The 24872-nt window shown below is 45.3% G+C and overlaps 1 protein-coding gene across 1 annotated transcript in view; it reads left to right on the top strand.

Moving 5' to 3' along the window:
* The window catches only part of ppp1r37 (protein phosphatase 1, regulatory subunit 37), a 49584-nt gene that overhangs the window by 13831 nt on the left and 10881 nt on the right, over positions 1-24872 (top strand). Inside the window, exons 2-8 of the mRNA XM_045703525.2 lie at positions 13231-13328; positions 18179-18224; positions 18328-18428; positions 20260-20379; positions 22116-22266; positions 22392-22547; positions 22988-23100. Of these exons, the coding sequence (XP_045559481.2) occupies positions 13231-13328; positions 18179-18224; positions 18328-18428; positions 20260-20379; positions 22116-22266; positions 22392-22547; positions 22988-23100 (785 nt within the window). The remainder of the gene's footprint in view (positions 1-13230; positions 13329-18178; positions 18225-18327; positions 18429-20259; positions 20380-22115; positions 22267-22391; positions 22548-22987; positions 23101-24872) is intronic.

Here is a 24872-nt window from a genome sequence, read left to right as displayed (position 1 = left end):
GCCATAAATGTGCCCATTTGGGGATCTGATAGTATTTCTGATTGAGAAGCTCCACAGTGGTGGTGAGTTAAAGCATCAGACAAGCTCAGTAGCCTACGTATTGTTGATTTTATTAAAACACATAGGGTATGTCTATATAGGGAAAAATACATGTTTAAAAATGTTGACCAATAGATTGGTCGAAAAAACAGACAACTCTAGGTCGACCAAGATTTTGTTTAATCGGGAACAGGCCTATCCAGCAGGCATCCGTCCAGGCCACTGTCAGTAGAGCTTTGCCCCATAGCATAGGCCTTTCTCTCTTTCATGGACCATGCGTTCCTCGCCCCCTGTGACCAGTGTCAGCTGTCATGTGTGAATTACGCTGCTGCCACCCTGTGCAGCATGGTGGTGTGAAATGGCGGGGATGGGGACGGGGGAGCAGGGTGCTATTTAAGACTCCTAACACTCAGTTGTTAAGTGGTGTCAGGTCCAGTCCCGGCTCCGCTCCCTCCCGGAGGCTCGTCCAGAGGGCTCCCCTCATTCCACACAGTCAATGGCCTGTGACTGCTGACTGATTGCTTCACCAGGCCCAGTCCTCCTGTCGCTTCCCTCTGAACCCTACGCCCAGTCCTGGGGACCTCTCAACCCTACAAAATGGCTGCTTGCCATTTCTACTTATCCGTGTCCCCTCAATGTGGGGGCCGATCGATACAGGTCACATAATTAAATGGAGTGTCTATTAAAGAACCTGTGATGTTGCGTGCCGCAGTGTTGCGTGGATTTTCTCTGAGTGACAAATGCAGTTCCTCATCAGGTGTGCATAGCTCTGCTCTTCCTCTCCTCGTCTCCTTTTCGTCCTTTGTCAACCTTGATCATTAAAGACCACCATGCCGGTTGGCATGGCTTAGCATGTCTCAGTATCACCATGTCATCAACACCCTGAGTCACAGTCAGTGTTCAGCCACAAATGATTAGCTCCGGTGACTTTCACTTTCCATCATGCACTGACTTATCAGTCATTCATGCTTTGTCTACCACGCTAATTTGTGTCAGTCATTGCAGAACGGTAATATTAATTGACATCCAAGATCATAGTTATCTTTCTGAAGAGATGATTTACCACAGAACATCAAAAGTAATATGCTGTTATCTTCAAAGCAGCATTCAGTCGTTCCCCCTCGCTTTCTTTCCTCCTTCTCCTCCCTCCCATTTGATTGAAAACAATGCTATCCTCTGAAGTCTCAGTCCTACATGCGGTCCGCAGATGACTCGGATGCTCTTGCTAGTGCAGACGGTGTTCATCTGTGGTGGCTTGGCTGAGTCGGGGACACCTGGACCCAATCCTAGTCCCTTCAGACACCGTGCCCAGCATAGAATTAAAATTAGTAGAATGGACATGGCTCTAAAAATCTACAGAAGATTTCACTGTCTACTCAATAGAAAAGCATTGCTCCACGTGCAGAACTCAGCACAATTCTTACAGGTGTTTTGATAAACGAACATTCAAACATTGACACGGCTGGTCCACCTACCACAGAACATTGCTTTGAATCTACCAAATTGAATTCTATGGCACCCAGACTGCTTTCCCTCTCTAACCCAGAAACGGTCCCTCTCAGCACTGATAAGTGTCTCCACACTCCCCTCTATGCTCCTCCCAGCCACTGTGGTGAAAGGGGGAAAACACACAGCACCGATGGCCAGTGGGTGTTTGCAGTTTATTCCCTGTCAACGAGAGAGTGAAATAGAGAGAGGAGGGGGATTGACCCAAATTTCTCCCTGTGTGTCAGACTGCATTTGGATTCATTTAGGATGCAGCTAGCTTGCGCAGTAAACCCTTCTAAAGCAGTAGTAGCGTAGATATAATCCAGAAATGCCATTTTCCCCTCTGTAGAAATATTCAGTAGGGAGCTTTAGGCTGTATCTAGAGGTAAAAGGAGGCATTACTGTCAGCTTAAAGGTCAAATTTGTTTACAGCCTGATTTAGATTACCGCCAGAAAGTGCCGTCAGAAAGCATTGACACCCCTTGATTTAAAAAAAAAAAAATTTACATCCTGAATTAAAATGGATTTAAATTGAGGTTTTGTGTTAGTGGTCTACTCGCACTACCCCATTGTTGAATAACTACCTCATCACTGTACCCCACACATACAATTATCTGTAAGGTCCCTCAGTCGAGCAGTGAATTTCAAACACCGATTCAATCACAATACAAAGCGTTGTGTTTGGGGAAAATTCAACACATCACTGAGTACCACTCTTCATATTGTCAGCATAGTGGTGGCTGCATCATGTTATGGGTATACTTGTCATTGGCAAGGACAAGGGAATTTTTTTCTAGGATAAAATTAAACGGAATGAAGCCAAGCACAGGCAAAAACCTGGTTGTCTGCTTTCCAACAGACTCTGGGAGACAAATTCACCTTTCTGCAAGACCGTAACCTAAAACACAAGGCCACTGATGTTGCTTACCAAGAAGACCGTGAATGTTCCTGAGTGGCCGAGTAACAGTTTTCACTTAAATCATCTTAAATCAATGGCAAGACTTGAAAATGGCTATCTAGCAATGATCAACAACCAACTTAAGACCTTGAATGTTTTTCAAAGAATAATGTACAAATATTGTACAATCCAGGTGTGTAAAGCTCTTAGAGAATTATCCAGAAACACTCACAGCTGTAATCGCTGCCAAAGGTGATTCTAACATGTTGACTAGGGTGTATTTCATGTTCAGTAAATTTGCCAAAAATAAATAAAACATGTTTACACTTTGTAGTTATGCGGTATTGTGGGTAGATGGGTGAGAAAAAAAATGTTTTCCCCCATTTTGAATTCCAGCTGTAACACAAGAATGTGGAATAAGTTAAGGGGTATGAATACTTTCTGAAGGAACTGTAGGTTTACTGCAGAACATAAAATGCCCACATAGACTGGCCCAGAGCCATGTGCAGTGCATTCAGAAAGTATTCAGACCCCTTGACATTTTCCACATTTTGTTACGTTACAGCCTTATTCTAAAATTGATGCGAAAAAAGTATATTTAATCAATTTTAGAATAAGGCTGTAACATAACAAAATGTCAAAAGTCAAGGGGTCTGAATACTTTCCGAATGCACTGTATTTAGACTGGCCCTTCCCTGCTGCCCTACCAAGACCAGAAACACAATAGGGATGACGACTTCTCCGTTCAGGCCCCAGGAGAGCGGGTTCCGCCTGTTCCACCAGGGCTCACTTTAATGGCCTCTAATTGTTTGTGCTCTTCATACGTCAAGGATTATCCCTAGCTAAGGTGTGTGCACGTCAGTGGATTGGCCTACTCATAAGGTAGTCCTTACTATATGACCGGATGGTTATGATTTGATTAGGATCCCCAGTAGCCGACGCCAATGGCGACAGCTTGTCTTACTGGGGTCCGACAACAACAACAACAAACAAAAATACTTTTCATCCATTTCAAACATGAACAGATATATAACATTTAATTTAAAGACAAATGGTGAGGTAGGTGGTGTGGGAAAGGCTGACCTTTGTGGTTGGTTTGAACACTTGGGTTTTTACGTCAGTGCAACATGGGAAGCTACGTCCCATATTCTACACAGTATATTTGACTTTCAGTTTGACTCTTCACTGTGTGCTTCATGTCTCCTCTTCAGTTGTGTTCAAAGGCGCGTTTTCAAAGCCACATTTTCCTGCGCTTGTTGAAGCCTGATCGTAAAGTAAAAGAAGAATGTTATGAGACTGTACTCTCCCTTTAGGCCTGTGCTTTCGTTCAAGTTCTCCCAACCTTGGCTAGCTAGTGCAAAGGCAGTGGTGGAAAAAAGTACCCAATTGTCATACTTGAGTAAAAGCATAAGATACCTTTTAATAGATACTGACTTAAGTGAAAGTAACCAAGTAAACTACTACTTGGGTAAAAGTCTAAAAGTATTTGGTTTTAAATGTAAGTATCAAAAGTAAATATTATTGCTAAAATATACTTAAGTATAAATCATTTCAAAGTTCTTATATTAAGCAAACCAGATGGCATAATTTTCTTGTTTAAAAATGTAAAAAAGTATTTACGGATAGCCAGGGGCCCGCTCCAACACTGACATCGTTTACCTTGTTTTAATTTACAAATGAAGCATGTGTTTAGTGAGTTAACCAGATCAGAGGCTGTAGGGATGACCAGGGATGTTCTTTTGATAATTGTATAAATTCGACCATTTTATTGTCCTGCTAAGCATTCAAAATGTAATGAATACTTTTGGGTGTCAGGGAAAATGTTTTGCGTAAAAAGTACATACTTTTCTTTAAGAATGTAGTGAAGTAAAAGTCAAAAATATAAATAGTAAAGTGCAGATACCCCCCAAAACAACTTAAGTAGTACTTTCAAGTATTTTTACTTAATTGCTTTCCACCACAGTGCGAAGGGATCAGGGCCAAGTGTCTAACCCTTAATAGGCTAGTTCTATGTCGCACCCTCAGTAGAACTGCATGCCTTCTACCTCCTTTCTCAGTGCCCTGCCTGTATTCCCTCCATTCTTCACCCCTGCCTCATTTCCACGTCTGCTTTACCCTCTTTTCCTTCCACCTTTTCTGTCTCCCTCCTTCCCCCTGAATTCTGTGCTGTCAGCAGTGCTGTCAATCAGAGTTTAGTGGAGCTCCTCGGTCTCCATCCTTCGTTCCTTCCTTTCTTCTTCCCAATCATCCCTTTTCTACCTTACACACCTGCCTGACTGACTCTCGTTCAGTCCAGCCCTCTCCACCCAGTAAGTGGCCATACCGCTTTTCATTACTCCCATCCTCCCTCGTTCCCTTATCTGGTTTCTCTCATTCACATCTGTACTCTGCCATGTAGACTAGAGGTCGACCGATTAATCGGAATGGCCGATTTAATTAGGGCCGATTTTAAAGTTTTCATAACAATCGGTAATCAGTATTTATTTATATATATATACTGCTCAAAAAAATAAAGGGAACACTAAAATAACACATCCTAGATCTGAATGAATGAAATAATCTTATTAAATACTTTTATCTTTTCATAGTTGAATGTGCTGACAACAAAATCACACAAAAATAATCAATGGAAATCCAATTTATCAACCCATGGAGGTCTGGATTTGGAGTCACACTCAAAACTAAAGTGGAAAACCACACTACAGGCTGATCCAACTTTGATGTAATGTCCTTTAAAACAAGTCAAAACGAGGCTCAGTAGTGTGTGTGGCCTCCACGTGCCTGTATGACCTCCCTACAACGCCTGGGCATGCTCCTGATGAGGTGGCGGATGGTCTCCTGGGGGATCTCCTCCCAGACCTGGACTAAAGCATCCGCCAACTCCTGGACAGTCTGTGGTGCAACGTGGCGTTGGTGGATGGAGCGAGACATGATGTCCCAGATGTGCTCAATTGGATTCAGGTCTGGGGAACGGGCGGGCCAGTCCATAGCATCAATGCCTTCCTCTTGCAGGAACTGCTGACACACTCCAGCCACATGAGGTCTAGCATTGTCTTGCATTAGGAGGAACCCAGGGCCAACCGCACCAGCATATGGTCTCACAAGGGGTCTGAGGATCTCAACTCGGTACCTAATGGCAGTCAGGCTACCACTTTCGTGCGTTTTGCCAGCAGCCCTTCGCAATGCATTGCGCTGTTTATGACTTCAAGCCTATCAACTCCCAAGATGAGGCTAGTGTAACCGATGTGAAATGGCTAGCTAGTTAGTATGGTGCGCGCTAATAGCATTTCAAACGTCGCTCGCTCTGAGACTTGGAGTAGTTGTTTCCCTTGCTCTACATGGGTAACACTGCTTCGAGGGTGGCTGTTGTCGATGTGTTCCTGGTTCAAGCCCAGGTAGGCGCGAGGAGAGGGACGGAAGCTATACTGTTACACTGGCAATACTAAAGTGCCTATAAGAACATCCAATAGTCAAAGGTATATGAAATACAAATCGTATAGAGAGATATAGTCCTATAATTCCTATAATAACTACAAACTAAAACTTCTTACCTGGGAATATTGAAGACTCATGTTAAAAGGAACCACCAGCTTTCATATGTTCTCGCGAGCAAGGAAATTAAACGTTAGCTTTTTTACATGGCACATATTGCACTTTTATTTTCTTCTCCAACACTTTTTGTATTTGCATTATTTAAACCACATTGAACATGTTTCATTATTTGAGGCTAAATTGATTTTATTGATGTATTATATTAAGTTAAAATAAGTGTTCATTCAGTATTGTTGTAATTGTCATTATTACAAATAAATAAATAAATCAAAGCGTCCGATTAATCGGTATCGGCTTTTTTGGTCATCCAATAATCGGTATCGGCGTTAAAATCATAATCGGTCGACCTCTAATGTAGACCTACAGTGTGTGTGTGTGTGTGCGGGCGCGCGCCCGGGCGGACAGTGAAGTGATGGTACCATGTCTGTATGGTGGTGTAGAGGGCCTTCAGAAAGTTTTGACACTTTTTCCCCAAAAATGTTTGTTACAGCCTGGATTTAAAATGGATTAAATATATATTGTTTTTGTCACAGGCCAACACACAGTACCCCATAATGTCAAAGTGGTATTGTGTTTTTGGAAATGTTTTGATGTGGGTGCCATCTTGCTCCGTTTGTATTTGTGAACCCATTGATGGCAAAGAAACCCCTTTTGACTTCAACCTGTTGTACGATGGTGTTTGAAAAATGGTATGTTAGATCTTTTTGCTGATGATTTCATCCAAAACATTGGCTCATCGAGGGCTGTGTGATGCCGATGGGCAAGTTCCGGCTGAAAAGTGCCCGTTGCCAAACACCCGAGGGTGGATAGCACTTGGATGTGCACTGGAATGACATGTTTGTCTTTCTAAAGTAGGTCTTTCATCCTCGCAAAAATCTTATGAGATTGGTTTGGAAAACGATATCTGTTGAGCCAATCTGTATTTTCTGTAAAAAAAAATATTTAAAAAAAGGTCCCACCTGTCTCTAAACTCTCTTTACTAAATGCATTGTGTGCCAAATCTTCCAGTTGAGCAAGATCAGCCATCTCTCATTCGATTTCCCATTATCTCAGTTTTTTATAGTATTTCAACAATGGTTTCACAATCCCACATACTTCTAATTTAACAAATTACTGGACTTGATATGGATTATTATAGTAACAAATGCACTGATGTGGTCAAATTCTATTGATATAGCCTGCCAATATGTTCCATGAATTCACAATGACATTGAAAAATGATTGAATTATTACTCTCACAATTTCACACATTTTCAACATATCTACACTTGACAAGCAGTTCCCTTATTCCACCACTTGACACTGTGCGGTACGCATTGTCATGGCTGTGTGTAAATTTACGCGTACTCTCAAGCAAATGTTCATATTGATAAATCTCACACTTTGAGTGGAAATGACCCCCAGCATGGTTTACTCACATACTTGTGCCTTCGCATGATTGATAAATGAGACCCCAGGTGTGCAAAGCGCTTAGAGACTTACCCAAAAAGACTCACAGCTGTAATCGCTGCCAAAGGTGATTCTAATGTATTGACTCAGGGTTGAATACTTATCTAATCAAGATAGTTTTGTGTGTATGTGGACACCCCTTCAAATGAGTGGATTCTGCTATTTCAGCCACACCCGTTGCTGACAGGTGTATAAAATTGAGCAAACAGCCATGCAATCTCCAGAGACAAGCATTGGCAGTAGAATGGCCTTATTGAAGAGCTCAGTGACTTTCAACGTGGCACTGTCATAGGATGCCACCTTTTCAACAAGTCCGTTTGTCAAATTTCTGCCCTGCTAGAGCTGCCCACTGTCAACTGTAAGTGCTGTTATTGTGAAGAAAATGGCTTGTGGAGATCGGTATGGAAGAACTGGCCTGCACTGAGGCCTGACGTCAACCCCATTGAACGCCTTTGGGATGAATTGGAACACAGGCTGGCCAGGCCTAATCGCTCAACATCAGTGTCCGACCTCACTAATACTCTTGACCAACTCCATGTTAATACTTTTTTCCCCCGTGTAGATAAAAAAAAAGATCCATTTTAATCCGAATTCGTAACACGAGCTTCATAAACACAACCAAATTATAATTTTTCCAATAGCATATATGATTTGTTTTTGTTGACTTTCTGTTGATGTCCAAAATATGTCAATGGCTTGAAGGGGTCCCTCAAGGCCTTTCTAGTGTTAATTTACCTGTTGTAGGCCTATTGATTAGAATCAGCAAGCCAAGCTCACGAGCTGGGAGAGAAGGCTCGGCAGCAGCACTTGACGGCTTTATGAAGGCTGGCCAATACCTACAGTAGTGTTGTAATCGCATAGCAGCCCCAGAGACTGACTGTACAGGTTCTCTCATATCATTTGTTCACGCCTCGCCTGGCCACCTCACCACCAAGGTGAATTCTGTCATTGTTTTTAACATGTAGCCCAATCGGGGACCGTCTGTTGATGAACAACGTTAGCTCAAGCTCATAAAATATGGTTCAATGGCTCAAATACCTGCATTTGTGGGGAATATTATAGGCTACATTGTTCCTGATGGCATACATTTAAATAAGCCTAACTGCATAACAAAGAAAAGGAATAAATAAGAACGCAAATGTCTTCCTTGAACGTTGTCGTCATTTTATTTTGACAAATTACATATCTTTCACAACAGCACCAACAAACTCCACAGGTATTTTTTTTATGGCCTTTGTGCAAACAGGTTATTAATGTCGGCTATAGGTAATCCTGTTTGGGTTGTGCCTGCTGCCTGCACATTGTTATGTCTTTAAGGAGGAGTAAAATGGTGTATTTGGCACAGTTTGGCTTGTCCTCAGAGCTCAGACAGTCTCCCTTTCAAACTGTATGTAGGTTTTTAGAAGTCTTGTTCAGATCCAGGAATTGTGCAGTACAGCTCACCCCCACCTTCTCCATACAGTAGGCTTTGTGCTGTAGGGCTGGATGATATTACGATATAATTGGAAATCAACCATGATTGACAGACATCGTTGACTGCAATGAATGGAAGGAAGTCCCTGCAGCAATGTTCCAACATCATCTAGTGGTGATGTTGGAACATATAATATTTTTTTTTACATAATATATTTTTTTTTTTTTACATATGATAGGTTAAACTATTTGAACAAGACTGGCACTGCCAGAGTTGGGCAGCAGGCAGCGCACAGCTGGGCGACATGCCAAATGGCCTACCTATTCCTATTTGCCAAAGCCTTTTTCAATAAATATGTAGGTAGACTTAGTCTACTAGTAATGCAATAAGTAGGCCTACAATGTAGATTGTAGACAGCAGAGAGTGCCAAAAGCTGCATTTTCCCTTGTCGCCATTTTATTTGAATGTGTCTTGTTGGTCTAAGCATATCTTTCATGATCAACTTTCAAATGAATTTGGAGGACCGTAACAGAGTTTTATATCTCAGAAAGTTATGTATGTGAATAGCCTAAATAAAAACATGGTATGGTAATAATGAGAGAGAACCAACAATTGCACGATAGAAAAACCGAATGGGAAGTTTAAACAAACCTTACAAAAAGTTTCTGCCCTCCACCTGACCAATGTTTTAGGAAAAACAAATTGTGTGCCGCCGGAAAATCCTTGCAAACCAAACAGCCAGTAATATAGGCCTGCACTAGACTATTATCAATAAAATGTGCAGTTAACGTTACTTGTACAAGTTAAACGGATATGGATTTATTGTGGAAGTGTTTTATTCATATCCTTCAATTGTGCAACGGGCATTACATAAGCTCTCACAGCAGCGCTTATGGGAACAAAATAAATGTTGCCTATAAAAAAGAAAATACACTTGGATAGGCTACAAATTACAAAATAAATAAAGTAAACAAAACTTATTTTCACTGTAATTTATTTGGTTAAGACATGCAACAGAATATTCTAGCCTGGCTACATGTATTTAGAATAAGACTAATCTGTGAATATAAGCTTTGAAAATTAAACCGAAAGTGCAATTAAGAACCATTTGGACTGTTTTTCTTGTCATTTTATATTAACCTACCTAAAGGTTTCTGGCAAGGAACACAATGTTCACCTTTTTCTGGCTTGAATAGACTGCGGAGTGGGGTAACAATATTACCTGCTGTAAGGTCTACTGAAAACAAGTTCAGACAGAACGCTTTTTGCACAGATGTAGAGGTATTTGAGGGCGACGTTGGCCAAGAGCGGAAAGCGACCCTCATTCCCTCACTACCCTGCCAGTGGGTCATCATCTCCTCCGATTCCATTTTAGTGTAACTTTGCCTAGCTCTCCCAAGAGACTGCCCAGTGACGTCTTCTATGGTGAACATGCACTCTTGATCTCAGTTGAATTTGCTCTTCACCACTGAAAGGGTCTCGTACCAGCCTGTAGGCCTACAACGTTTGGTACCAAATCATCATTCAAAGTTATCGTTACCACATATCACCATATGATTGGTTTATTTATTTATTTGCACACAAGAAAATACAATATTGGATAGACGATTTCCACATTGTAGTCTAATTATTTAGACTTTAATCGGTGGTTTGAGTGACAGGCTGCATTACAGATAATTTACTGCGTTGCTAGGCAAGGACGCTCTACCCCCTCCCCGGGTAAAAAAAAAAAATACAAATAGACGATACAATAGTTTATCAACGATGTTTGGACAGGTCGATGGGATGACGTGTCATTCCAGGCATCAACCAACCCTATTGTGCTGCTTAAAGGTGAATTAGTGCTCCGTGCTGTTGCCGTAAAACTCACAGATTACTGGGGAACGGGAGCAGCCCAGACTTTATGGCCCTGTAGCTTTTATTGCACTTCTTTTCCTTCTTCTATTTACCTTGAGCTGTATCCGGCCAGGGAGCTGTATGGTACACAGTGTGGCCCTGGCTTCTCAACAGAACACGCTCTCCCCACTCCTATTCCAGTTCCTTACTTGCTGAGAACTAGTTCTCTGGAGTACTGAGAATAGGTAACAAAGTGATAATATCGTGTGTGTGTGTGTGGTGTGTGAGGCGTGCTCTGAGAACCAGGGGAGTTTCTCCACCTCTGGGCTGTTGGAATGTGCTACCGTCCTGCGACTCACGTCTCTCTTTCCCCCCTCCAGAAAGAGTGTACACTCACTCCTGCTCGACAACAACCCTGCAAGCTAGGCCTAATGCTTTCCCAAGGACACGTCATACACCTAAGCATGCACACACACACACACACACACACACGGAGCGTTGACAGGAGCTGACATGAGCCTCAGGGCTGTTGCAACAGGAGTTACAGGTAGAGCTGAACTGAAAGGGTTTGTGTGCAGGGTGGAATTGGGGTTAACAATTGAACATTAAAAAAAGCATGTAGCGGTATTAAGTCTACGTGAAAATGTTCACTGTTCTGACCATTTGGAGGATGCGTGATATGTCTTTGGATCTCCTGTAACAATGGTGGGGGCGGGGGGGGGGGGGGGGACACAAGGAGCCTACACTTTGTAGAAGGAAAGCAAGCGATATGTTCTATGGTGAAGTAGAGTGTTTTGGGTGTGTTCTGTTTTAAGGAATGGTCTTAATGTGAGGGGGAGGGATGGTGAAGGTGATTTCACAATCTGCTTCTGGGTATTTTTTGAAGGGAGATGCTCGATCTCTGTTTGTTAGTTTGAGGAGATCTCATAAGAGACTTTGTATTGTTTTTGGAGACGGGCGACTATTGAGACTGCTTTATTGAGTTGCTGCCTGCCCTGGATGTCCAGCCAGGTGATTCTAATACAATACAGCCCCTCCTGGATCAGCAGGTCACACACACACACACACACACACACACACACGCAGAGAGAGAGGTAGACAAGGCAAGCACACTCACGTAGTCTACACTCTTTCTTTCTCGCTCTGTCACACACAACACACACACACTCACCCTCTTTTCAGACGCATTTTGTTTTGACTGCTTTTTAAAGCCTTATCCCTCTGTCGTCTGCTCCGCTGTATTCAGATCAGTCCTGATATAGCACAGCCTGGGCCTAACAGTTGATGCCCTGAGCCTTTTTCTCAGTGTGTGAGTGAGTGGTAGGTGTGTTGCATAAGCAGCGCAGCTCTGGCTCTGTCTGTGTGCTTTCCAGGGCCCTTTTAGAGCAGCCTGCAGCTTGCCAGGCTGTTGTTCATTCAGTCTGCGTCTGATGGCAGGCAGAGCAGAGCCTCATGATGCTGATCACTGGTTGTGCCTGTCTGGCCTGCAGGAGAGCTTTAACGTTCACCGTTCATACGTACGTACATGCATACATACATACATACATACATACTGTGGCTGAAACGTTCACCGTTCTTCAACGTTCACAGTCTTCAACAATCCTTAGCCTGGTCCCAGATCTGTTTGTGCTTTTGCGTGATTCATTGGCGAGCTGAACATGACAATTCCATTAGGAGTTGGCAGGAGAGCAGAAACAGACTGGCACCTAGGCTAAGAGGATGACTGGCCTGTCACTCGGGAGCGGGGCTAGAATGACAATGCGGGAGTCAGATGAAGGGTGGGGAAGGAGAGCGGGAGGAAGGCAAGAGAGGGGACATTTTGTCTCACCTTAGCGTAAGTAGCCAAACTGCTGATGGCAGGACAAAAATATCAGACCTTTATGCCTTGTGTGCGCACACAGACTCACAGCATATGCATACACCTGTCCCTTTGTCTGCATTTCTGTCATTAGTCTATCTGAGCTGAAACAACGGGCTGAATCTGCACCACAGTCACCTGATCAATTAGCCCTGAGAGAGAGCATCTAGGGTGGCAGTGGGTCTCTCACACACACATACGCCCCGGTACTCTTTAGAGAGCTGCAGTCCAGAGGCACCTCGGAGGGTCTCCACGGTGTGCCCCTCTCTCCACTGATGAGCCAGATGCAGTCTGAACACTCACACCAGCCATTTATAGCGAGGGGATCCGGTTGGCTTCGTTTCCCGTCCATTAGCTAAGCAGATTGCAAATCCCATATACTTACTGTGTCTCAAAATACCACATGCTCTCCTTGTGTATGACTCACTCAGCCACCAAGGGAGATATTTTTTAATGTGTGATATCACTGAACGTTTTGACTGATTTTTACTCACCAGTTTCATGTGTTTTTTTATTTTTTATATATAGAGGTGAGAAAGTAGCCAGGTGAATGTGAGAATGTTATGCCGCCATGTTGTCAATCGTACTGTGCTATAATGTCTGTGACGCAAACAGATGTCGTCAACAGGACACCTTTTGGGTATCGACGTGTGTGTGTAATCATGTCATGTTGTTGATCTAACTCTTGTTTTTCAGCCCAGAATGTGACGGTGGATGAGATTCTCTCTGCCTACAGACAGGCCTGCGTGAAACTCAACTGTAAACCCATCCCCAAAGTGCTTAAACAGATGCAGGTAAACTTGAATGAAATACACTTACACACGCACACACAGATATAGACCTCATATCCAAAGAAGAAACTGACACAGGTTAGCCCGAACAAAGTGTAGGCTTTTAATAGTTTGTGGATCCACAGTAACACACTCACACTCTCACTCATTCTCCATACCACTATTTCAGTAGCCTAATAACAGCACTGAAACCCTAACTTAATTCAGGCTTTATTAGCTTTTAGTCTTGTCGTGGAGCTGGATTAAGCCTATATCTGGACTTTTAAATCCCCAGCACCATCACCACCTCATCAAAATCTGGTACCAGTGAAACCCTCTCTCACCCTGGCACCCAATCAAACACCACCTGACCTCAAACCACCCTGTTGGGGCAGCTCACTCACACCCACCGTGGGGATTGTCATGGAGCTAGCTGGGCTTTGCTGACAGCAGCAGGGGGATGTATGTGCTGTGTCTGTCTGGTTTGTTGATGTTTGTTGTTTTCCGTTTGCCCGGTCTTGTGCTCTAATCCCTAATAATAAGTAGCTGCTGAGATCTGATAGGGAATGCCTCGACTCCGTTTTCCTTTTTTAAATACCGGCGCCGTGTGTGTGTGTGTGTGTGTGTGTGTGTGTGTGTGTGTGTGTGTGTGTGTGTGTGTGTGTGTGTGTGTGTGTGGTGTGGGTGGGGGGGGGGGCCACACATTAACGTGTTAATGCAAGAGTGGGCATTGTTTGTTTTTCATTCAGTTGAAAGCCTGTTATGCAGACACTTTGTCTTGGCAACAGAACAGGAATGAATGGAGGAACCCGTGAAAGGCCTATTTCATCTTAAGTGTCTGGGCAGAACAAGGGGAGGGCTCATGAATTTATAACAGATTATGACACGGGCCATGGCTGTTTGTACTGGGCTTATCGCTGTCGTTCTATACTGTCCAATAGTCTTTCTTCCTCTCCGTTCGCGTGAGAGGTCGACCAATGCCGTATTGATACCATGATATTTGCTTGTGAGGAACGAGAGAGAAAATGGACAAAAATACAATCACAGATGGAAATGAAGAGCCAGACCGAGGCACAGCCATAAGTAGCATAAGAGATGGTGTGTGTGTGTGTGTGTGTGAGACTCCTACTGTAAGTTGCCACGGTTTCCTGCCCAGCGACCGCACACTCCAGCATGTCTGTCTGCTGTGCCGTGTCATTGGAAAGTTTTGAGTGTTTGCGGAAGTGCTTGGTTAAATAAAGGTTCAATTTAATTATATATATATTTTAAAGACCCACCCCAGAACTCTTTCCGCCCATCCACCTTCCCTTAACACACGCGCGCATACACCCACAGATGCACACATTCTCAAACACACACCCTTGCACAGTACAAACACACACACACACACACGCTTAAGCTAAAGCAGCCTACTGTAAACATTGTCGATGGTCAATAGCCTTCTGTTGATGGTCAATACACACCCTGTTGCTTGCGTACAGAAGTATGGGCGTGTTTTTTAAATTATTTTTTTATACCCACAGTAGCTTCCTGAAGTCTCCTGAGCAGGTTTGTCTTTCTCTGTCGTGCATCTCGTCTTAGGAAGACGATGGGCGTCAGGGTGTGTGCGTGTGGGATGGCGGTTTAAATCCGCAGTTGGGTGAGGATGAGCTCACAGGGAAAAGTCAGAGGGTGAGTGACAGACGGGCTGGCGGCAGGATGGGGAGTGCAGCTACACGTGATCAAATGTTGTCGTATTTGTCACATGCGCCGAATACAGCAGGCTCAGGTATTCCACACACAGACGCCGAATAGGCTAGAGCCCCTACCGTGACATGCTTACTTAAAGGCCCTTATCAATGTTGGATGTTTGCGGTTCGCACTGCCCACACACACACACACACACACACACACACACACACACACACACACACACACACACACACACACACACACACACACACACACACACACACACACACACACGTACTGTGCAAACACACATGTTCTTGGTGGAAGAATTGCCTCCCTTTCCTTCTCTCTCAACCGCTTGTGCCTGTCTACCCCTCCTGCACCTCTCTACCTCGCGCATTCCTCACAAGAAAAACCTTGCTCAATCCGCCTCCTCTCTCTCTCGTGTGTGTGTGTGTGTGTGTGTGTGTGTGTGTGTGTGTGTGTGTGTGTGTGTGTGTGTGTGTGTGTGTGTGTGTGTGTGTGTGTGTGTGTGTGTGTGTGTGTGTGTGTGTGTGTGTGTGTGTGTGTGGTGTGTGTGTGTGTGTGACGGAGGCTCAGGGAATCTCCCGTCACCCCACTCAGGCGGTGTTTAGTCATTGGTGAGAGAGAGGGTGACATCGCGCACACTTGTAGAAAGACTCATCACTGCGCTAAGCTGATTTTCTGCTCAGGCCTTAAATAAAGCCCGGGTAACTTTCCACTGTAGGGTTAACTGCCAGTGAATACACCGTCGTCAGTGTGTTGGCTGCTGGTCTGCTCTGATCCACGGCCTGGTTTTTCTGCTTAGTCATCCTTGAAAGAAACGGCTGTATAAACATACCCGTCAAAAAAAAATGGCTGCCAAGAAAGAGGTGTTTTTTTCCCCCCTTCCCTTTAAATACACTTTTTATTTAGTGTGTACTGTGCACGTGGTGTCCGGCCCGGGGCCTACAGGTTACCCACATTAAGAGTGTGTGTGTGTGTGTGTGTGTGTGTGTGTGTGTGTGTGTGTGTGTGTGTGTGTGTGTGTGTTTAAGGGGCTCTAGCCTATTCGGCGTCTGTGTGTGGAATACCTGAGCCTCAGTAGCCCCAACCAGAGCCCCGGGGCTTAGACGCTTGGCAGCACTGTGTCACATTTCTGTCTCCGCTGCTCCCCCTCGGCACAAGGACATTCAATCTCCCCCTCTGTCACACACGCACAACTATAGATGTGTACGCACATGTACACACACACTCAAGAATACGCACACTCATAAGGACACAGATGTTCACTTCGGCGTACTCGTGACTCATTAACTTGTATAGAACTACACTCATTATTCAGGGACAGACATACCTGCGGCCACACAGTCCTATTGTATCCTATTGTGGAGGCCTGTGCAGTGCCGTATCGGGTTCCCTTTCCGTAGTTTCTCGCTCGCCCCTCTCAGACACACACACACAATCACCCCAGGTAGAAGAGTGGCCAACCTGCCAATCCCAGAACGCCACGGAGGGTCACACACCATCAGCCCCAGAAAGTCATTCACTCAGATGATTGTATCTGTACCTGAATGGGTGACACACACACACACACACACACACACACACACACACACACTATGCAGTACCTCAGTGGGTCTTACGCATCTTCACTGTGTGCTGCTCACACGCACTCTCACACACCTGAATAGGTCTGTCTTTCCTCTCACACTGTCACATTCACATGCATCTGCTGTAGGCTTCTGGCAACATAGTATATTGTGCTAATGGCTGTGTATTCTTCATGGCAAGTGACTAAACCAGCTGTAGTTAAAGTACAATGACTTTTTAATTTGCTCCAGAAGGGTGTGTGTGTCTGGGCTGAAGTGTCTGTCAGTATCGCCTGCAGACAGTCAAAACCACCTGAAGGCTATAGGGTCAGGGGACTATTTGCTTTAGACTGTTTTCTAAAACAAACAGGGAGCAAATGGAAAGGTCCTCGTCTGTAGTTTCTCACACTAATGGCTGTCTGCCTGGGCTATATTCAGATCCTAGCGGAGCTGCAGGGCCTTGATCCATTCTTAGCTATCTGTCACTGCTGAACTTGGACAGACTTGGCTGGATTTGTCATCTGCAATTTTAAGTATTGACAGTGACCCACGAACGGATGGCCCTAATGTTGCTCTTGGCTGTGTAGATCGCACACCCTGAAAATACACTCCGGTGTACTTTGCTTTTGATATGAGGACATAGGTCTGTTTAGCTATGGTTATCAGCCGTGATTATCTGACAAGCAGCCGGTGGCGTGGAAGGTGAGGTTATTGAGTTCATGTTCACTGTGCCGTGTAGGGCAGCACAGTGGGATTTGCTGGGGGGCGACGGGGTTGGAGGTGGGCTGGGGAAGGGTGGATTGGAATAGCCCCCCCCCCCCCCCCCCCCCTCTCTTTGAATGCAGCGGCGTTATGACGCTAACTGTGCGGAATCGAATTGGTTGCTGTGGAGTGAGGACACATGCGTCACGTAAACAGACTTGTGGGTCGTGTAGAGATGTAGAGATGTGACTGAGGGCAATACCCGCCACGGGCCTCTATAACACACTGTTATCACAATGTGTCCAGCTCAGGTTTCATGGACTTGCTACATTTCAGATGGCACTATTTCCCTTGTCCTTTGATCTCGTGCATCTTATTGGCACAAAATGGCTGCCGTGCGTCAGCCAGGTGTGTGTGTGTATCAACACACTGAGTTTGAACGGGAAGAATCAACCTTTACCTATATAGGGATCTGGGACATTCAACAGATAAAATGCTGGATATTATTATTGGCACACAATCATACTATGACACTGGTCCAGATAAGAGAAGAAATGCTTTGTCTGCCGTTTTCCTGTCTGTTCAGGCAGGTCTTGGCTTGATGTTGTATTCTGCTGACGCAAGAGCGTGCACACACACACACACACACACACACACACACACACACACCCCCCCCCTTTAATCCCATTGAGCAATTGTGTCCTGCCAACCTGTTCTTTGTATCAACGGTTTAGGTCTGTGTACACAGTAGGTTTTTCTTTCCATTTACGTGGGTTCATATTGGTCCCCTTTTTATGTGATGAAAGTCAGTCTGTCTCTATGGTGACATCGCCCTACTGTGTTGTCTCTCTGAGTGATTGGCTTTGTGTGTCTTACTGAGGGTTGTTCTGTTTCCCTGTGTTTTCTTAGGAGCTGAAAGACCTAACTCATCGAAATGAATGCCTGGACCTTAAAGGTAAGCGTATACTGAAACACATGCACCGCGTACAAAAGACGCGCACACAGACGCACTCGCACACAGGTCTTTCTTCAAGGCGTGACCGCTTGTGTCCCTCCAGGTGAGAAGCTGGACTATAAGGCGTGTGAGTCCCTGGAGGAGGTGTTCAAGCGGGTCCAGTTTAAAGTGGTGGACCTGGAGCAGACCAGCCTGGATGAAGATGTACGTTTATCCACACCCCTTACTCTCCTTCCCCCTCTTCTCCCTTCCCGGGTTTCCCCTCCCCTCCTCCTATCTTCCATTTTTTTTAATTTTTTACCTTCTTTCCTCTCTTCAACTCCTTTTCCTCGTTCTCATTATTTCCCTCCTCTTATTTCCCTGTCCTCTCGTCCCCCCCGTCTGTTTTCCTGTCCCTCTCTCCTCTGACAGGATGTGCAGTGTCTCCCAGGGTCGTGCGATTACTCTAAGAGCTCTGTGAATGTAAACACCATTAGATGGGGTTGGGTTGAGACGCGGACAGACAGGCGGTCAGACACGAACAGACAGGCGGTCAGAACCGGAGCTCTGCTGTAGGCCAGAGGGACACAAACCGACGCTGCCGAGTCTGACCACTTCTTATTTCCTCAAACACACATTTTTGTAGGCTTGGCTGCATGTGCTACTCAGTCAAGTGCTGTAAATGCACACGTTTTTGTCCATGCTTGCACAGACTATACTGTAGACCTATACGCGAGTGCACATTCATGCACGCAGAGAGGACAGTGCATGCACCCATTTGCTATCCACATAAGCATGTACATGCATGCATAGATACACCGACAGTACTAAACAAATACATTGTGGTATGAATGCAGGCACATCCCCCCCACACTCACTGACTGCCCTGAAAATGTCACTGAACTGACTTGCTGAGCTCCCTCACACGCGCTCATTAAAGACCTTCTTTTTAGTGGCTCTCTCACGGAGTCCCCCCCCCCTTCCCGAGGCAGGGGGTCATTATAGGGGAGAGACGGTCGAGTTTAGATGGGGACAGTGGGTTTGCCGGGCTGGCTGTCGCTGGCCTGGATGTGGATGGCCCTACCTGGGCGACAGAGAGAAAGGGAGCGAAGTAGTGGGTGAATGGGAGAGGCAGTGTTTGAGACAGAGCCATGGATCAGCCCAGTCTCTCTGTAGTGGGTTGTGTTATCCTTTTCCAGCTGCCTCACTTCATCAGGCTCTCTGTTAATGAGACTTACTGTAGCTACACCAGCCAGCCACAGACATCCGTCAGGACTTATTTGTTCAGTTCCTTTACTTGTGGACGGTCATGGTTCTGGTCAGATAGAATCTGAGGTAACATCGTCTTATTTCTATCGTTTTGCCTACTTATTTAATCGAAGACAATGTTTTGTTTGATTTGCGTGAATTAATTCCAAAGGCACGGTATTATTTGCATGAATGATTCCACAGTTTCTAATGACTTCTGGAGGGTTGAGGAAATGTTCCCTGTGCAGATTGTGCTGTCCTGGCCCCAGTCATGTGGTGATTCCTAGACTGAGGTCGACATGCAGATTCTGCAGCCAGACAGATACTTACCCACCGGACTCATGACTTGACTATTTCTGCTGTTTCAGGCAAATGGGGCCCCTTCTACTCACAATACTCGCCTGCTCATGAGTATGCTGGGTGTAGGTTTCCTGGGTAAAAATCACGGACCTTTTGGAGTGTTGATGTCTGAGCAGTAGTGTCAGCTTCTACCATATAGGCCAATTTCTCTACTTTCCTTTGATCTGTCTCTCGCACTCACTCACCAACCAACCAACCAACCAGTGGTATGTTCCAGCAGGTCTCAGCCCCCCCCCCCCCCCCCCCCACCCTTGAGGCGGGTGGCCGTTTCCATAGTAACGGAGGTTGTGCACAACACTGTCAGCCCTTCCTCCCATTTAGAACGTATGGCAACACTTGTAGGGAATATTTCTCTTTCATGATCTTATCTTGGTAGTTGGAGTATAAGGCCAGTGTAAAGTGTGCCCTAACATTTGATCCTCCTCTGTCTCTCCTCTCTTCCTCCTAGGGTGCGTCCGCTCTCTTTGACATGATTGAGTACTATGAGTCGGCCACACACCTCAACATTTCCTTCAACAAGCACATCGGCACCCGCGGCTGGCAGGCCGCAGCCCACATGATGAGGAAGGTAAGAGGTCTTGACCTCTGGGCAGGGGTCGGGTGATGTTATCACCACTAATTGATAGGGATTTTCTAAATGTTTCAAGTTTTATTAGTCGTATGTACAGGATGCACGTGGTATACATCGTCCGACAAAATGCTTACTTGCAGGTTACTTCTAGACAATGCAAACATAAATAATAAATAGAATATATTTTATAGCATTTTTAAGGTACAATTTATAGTCCAATATTTAGACTTTTGGGGATTAGGGGGCAGGTGTTTAAATTGTGCAGTATTTAGCCATCATAATAAGCAAGTGATGGGCGTTTTTTTTAAATGACAATGAGTAGAATCCAGCGGCATGTTTAGGGTATTGAATGCAACATAGCCTACTATCCCCCGTTTCATTAACACTAAACCCATGTTGGTTTAGAAAGACATCTCCCCTGGGTATGTATGAGGATGAGACATACCTGCGGTCTCCACTGAAGCACCCCCTGGGGCTGCAATCGGGCGCTCAGGCATGCAGGAGGTTTACTCTACGTACACAAGTGTGCTTTTTGGCTTGTGTGTTTGTAGCAGATGGGGATATGTGAAACTCACTCCTCAGCCCCTTGTGCAGTTAAAAGGCCTTTTTCAATAGCGTGACGGGTAGAGACGCTTCAGGAGGGAGGTCATGTGTTTGCAAGGCAGAGGTCCTGAGTTCCGAGGCCTCTTTTGAGCTAAATCACGGGGAAGCAGTACTCTCGAAGCAAGCAGCTTGACGTCCTTTGCGTTTGCAGAGGTACTATACATGCCTGGTTATGTGCACAGGTGTGTCTGGATATGGCTATGCATCATCGCTGGCTGGGCGTAGCACGTATTTGTTAGAGAATAATGTCTCTTTCCAGTGACAGCAAGGTGTAATGCTCTTAACTGGCGCTATGACGTGAGTCATCACTATCAGAGCTCTGATTACAGATTACGGGAAGTTCCTGGATTATGGAAGAGAGGTCAGGTCACAGTTAAGCCCGGGGGGGGGGTGTGTCTGTGTTCCCACTCCCAGGGATGCTGGGAGGATTATCCAGTATATTTTCCAAAGACATCCTCTGTACAAGTCTGTTTGTGCACACATGGGTGTTCAGATATAATCATTTGGTGGGCACTTATAATTGTCCTATTTCACAAGTGTGTATTATGTGCAAAATCTGAAATGTGATTTTTTTATTTTTTTTTATTGCATATCCCAACTCTCTCTGAGACACCCTTGGAGAATGGGGTCACGGCCGGGGTCACGGCCATCACCCCTGGAGTAATTAGGGTGATGTGTCTTAAGGGCACATCGACATATTTTTCCACCATGTCATCTCGGGGATTCGAACTAGCAACCTTTCGTTTACTGGCCCAATGCGCTAACCGCTAGGCTACCTGCCGTCCATATTAGCCACAGCTGACAGTGCGTGGGCTGCAGATCGCAGGCCTCCCGAAGGCACAAACAAAACTGTATCTGCTGTTATGGGTTAGCATGTCTACACGGAGGAGACATGTTTTTTTCTACCTTTTTGATTGTAAGAAGAATGTGTCAGTGACTCATGACGACGTGGCTATGAGATCTAGAGAATGAGGCTCCTTTCTTTGTACTCACAATTCATACAAATAAAGTGGTTTTAGGCTGGGTATCTGTAAAGCACTTTGACAACCGCGGATGTGAAAAGGGATTTATAAAATAAATTTGACTAGAAATTTGATTTAAACATTACTGCATGTGTTTTCTGCCCCCAGACGAGCTCTCTGCAGTACCTGGACGCCCGCAACACACCCCTGCTGGATCACTCTGCCCCGTTTGTGGCACGGGCGCTCCGCATCAGCGGCAGTCTTGCTGTGCTGCACCTAGAGAACGCTGGGCTCTCTGGACGACCGCTAATGCTGCTGGGTAACAGGGCGGGAAGACGGGAGACAGGGAATCATCACTGTGTTAACCAAGAAGTTTATGCCTCCATTTCCTCATCCTTCTCTCATTTGTCTCTTCTTCCCTCTCTCATCTCTCCCTCTCTCCAGCCACGGCTCTGAAGATGAACATGAACCTACGGGAGCTGTACTTGGCTGATAACAAGCTGAATGGCCTGCAGGACTCAGCACAGCTGGGCAACTTGCTCAAGTTCAACTGCAACATCCAGATACTGGACCTCCGCAACAACCACATACTGGACTCTGGTAGGGATACAGCTCGCTGCTATCTTCTCACCAGCCTCTTCACACCAGCCTTTTCACACCAGCCTCTTCACTCTGTTTCTCTCCCAGTCCTCTCTCTCTCTCGCTGTCTGAACCTTTCTTTCTCACTATTTCTCTCTCCTCTCTTCCTCTCTCTCTCCTCTTCTCTCTTTTCTCTCTTCTCTCTTTCTCTCTCTCACCTTCTCTATCACATCATGACAACCTCATAACCCAGCGTTGAGTGTTTTGTCTTGCAGTCCAAAATAATAAAATAGTTCCTCTCCGACTCTTGTTTCCTTGTAACAAATAACCTGGACGTGTTTTAAAGAATGGAAGAACCGCATTCTCTAACCACAAATGTCATTTGAATCACAAACTAACCCCGCGCTCAACCATTACCCCTAACCTTTTCCACTCTATCGCTCCCTCTGTGTGGTGTGCAGGTCTGGCCTACGTCTGTGAAGGCCTGAAGGAACAGAGGAAAGGCCTGGTCACTCTGGTGCTCTGGAACAACCAGCTAACGCACAACGGCATGGGCTACCTCGCAGCTGCACTGGTAAACACACGGCACAAAATGAGACGCCTCGGCTCAGCACTGATGTGCACGCGTTCACACGCGCACATGTCATGCAGCCATGGGGTTGAGGAAACTGTGGTTTGCGTGTGCTCCCTGGACTCTGCTGATTAAAGCAGTCCTGTGTTTTTGTGTCTGGTGCCTGCCTCACATCACTCCCACAGAAACGATGTATAAAACAGACAATGAATCCCTATGGGTTCCCTGTGGAACCATAGACATGCGTTGGCAGTTACATTGGACACCATTCTGTACATGAAGTTCATAACACTGCAAGTTCTACAGTTAATTGAACTCGCTCTGAAGAATCCCACCCGTATGGCTAATGTGACTGATGTCCAGTCACGTTTTACTTCCAGTGATGTCAGCAGCTGTGCAATGTAACTCTTTGGTGTGCCCTTTCCCTCCCACTGCTATCTCCCCCTTCCCAGCCTGTCTCAGGACAGAGAAGCTGGGTACAGGCCATTATCACTGATCCGGTTGCCAGGAGAACTGGGCCTAGCTTTAAAGGCCCAGGGCAGTCAACATTCCGAGATGGAAACGGCTGCACCTTTTTTAGTTAAGCATGGTGGTGACGTCTATATCCAGGCCTGTCGGTCAGTGGGAGGGTGGCTCATGCACATAGTAGTGGTGTTCCCAACAGTCTGTTTATCCTTGACATAGAGAATGGTACTGTTTTGACCACGTGGAGGACTTAGTCAGCAGGCCTGAGGGAAAGTGTTTTTAGGGCTGGGTGGATGATGAATGTGAATATACTGTATATCACCCAACTGGAATGAATCCTAGTCAGATCCCCAGGTGGACAGGTTTGGTACGACTGATACTTCCTTGCCATATCAAAATACAGAAATGAAATCGCAGCAGCTGCTCTTTAAGAACTGAGGAGCCTAGAATGGTGTCCCTTTTTAGATGTCCCTTTGTCGGGACGTTGAGGGGTGTTTGGAATACTGAGGCCTTCTGGGAATGTTGGCACATAGACAGGAGATTCCCGGGTCTTCAGAGAGGCCTGTCGGCTAGCGTTCTCATCACGGACTGGATCTAGTGGTGCAGAACACACGCTCTGGACATTCATCTAACGCTCATGCACGAGATCCCATGACTGCCTCCGCTGCACTCTCATAATGGGAGAGACATGTACATGTAGGCATAGTATAGTATCAGTCAAAAGTTTGAACACCTACTCATTCTGGGGTTTTTCTTTATTTTGACTATTTTCTACATTGTAGAATAATAGTGAAGACATCAAAACTATGAAATAACACATGGAATCATGTAGTAACCAAAGAAGTGTTAAAAAAAATTGAAATATATTTTATGTAACCACCCTTTGCCTTGATGACAGCTTTGCACACTCTTGGCATTCTCTCAACCAGCTTCATGAGGTAGTCACCTGGAATGCGTTTCAATTAACAGGTGTGCCTTGTTAACCTCTCTGGGGTAGGTGGGACGCTAGCATCCCACCTGCGGGACACACTGCCAACAGCCAGTGAAATAGCAGGGCGCCAAATTCAAAACAACAAAAATCTCATAATTCAAATTTCTCAAACATACAACTATTATATCCCATTTTAAAGATACACTTCTCGTTAATCCAACCACATTGTCCGATTTCAAAAAGGGTTTACGGCGAAAGCATAGCATTAGATTATGTTAGGACAGCACCTATACAAGAAAAACCACACAGCCATTTTCCAAGCAAGGAGAGGCGTCACAAAAAACAGAAATACAGCTAAAATGAATCACTAACCTTTGAT

This window comes from Salmo salar, chromosome 20 (assembly GCF_965601325.2).
Source record: "Salmo salar chromosome 20, fSalSal1, whole genome shotgun sequence".
Lineage (NCBI taxonomy): Eukaryota > Metazoa > Chordata > Actinopteri > Salmoniformes > Salmonidae > Salmo > Salmo salar.
Note: the sequence above shows the minus strand (reverse complement) of the source record. Positions and strands in the feature narration are given on the sequence as shown.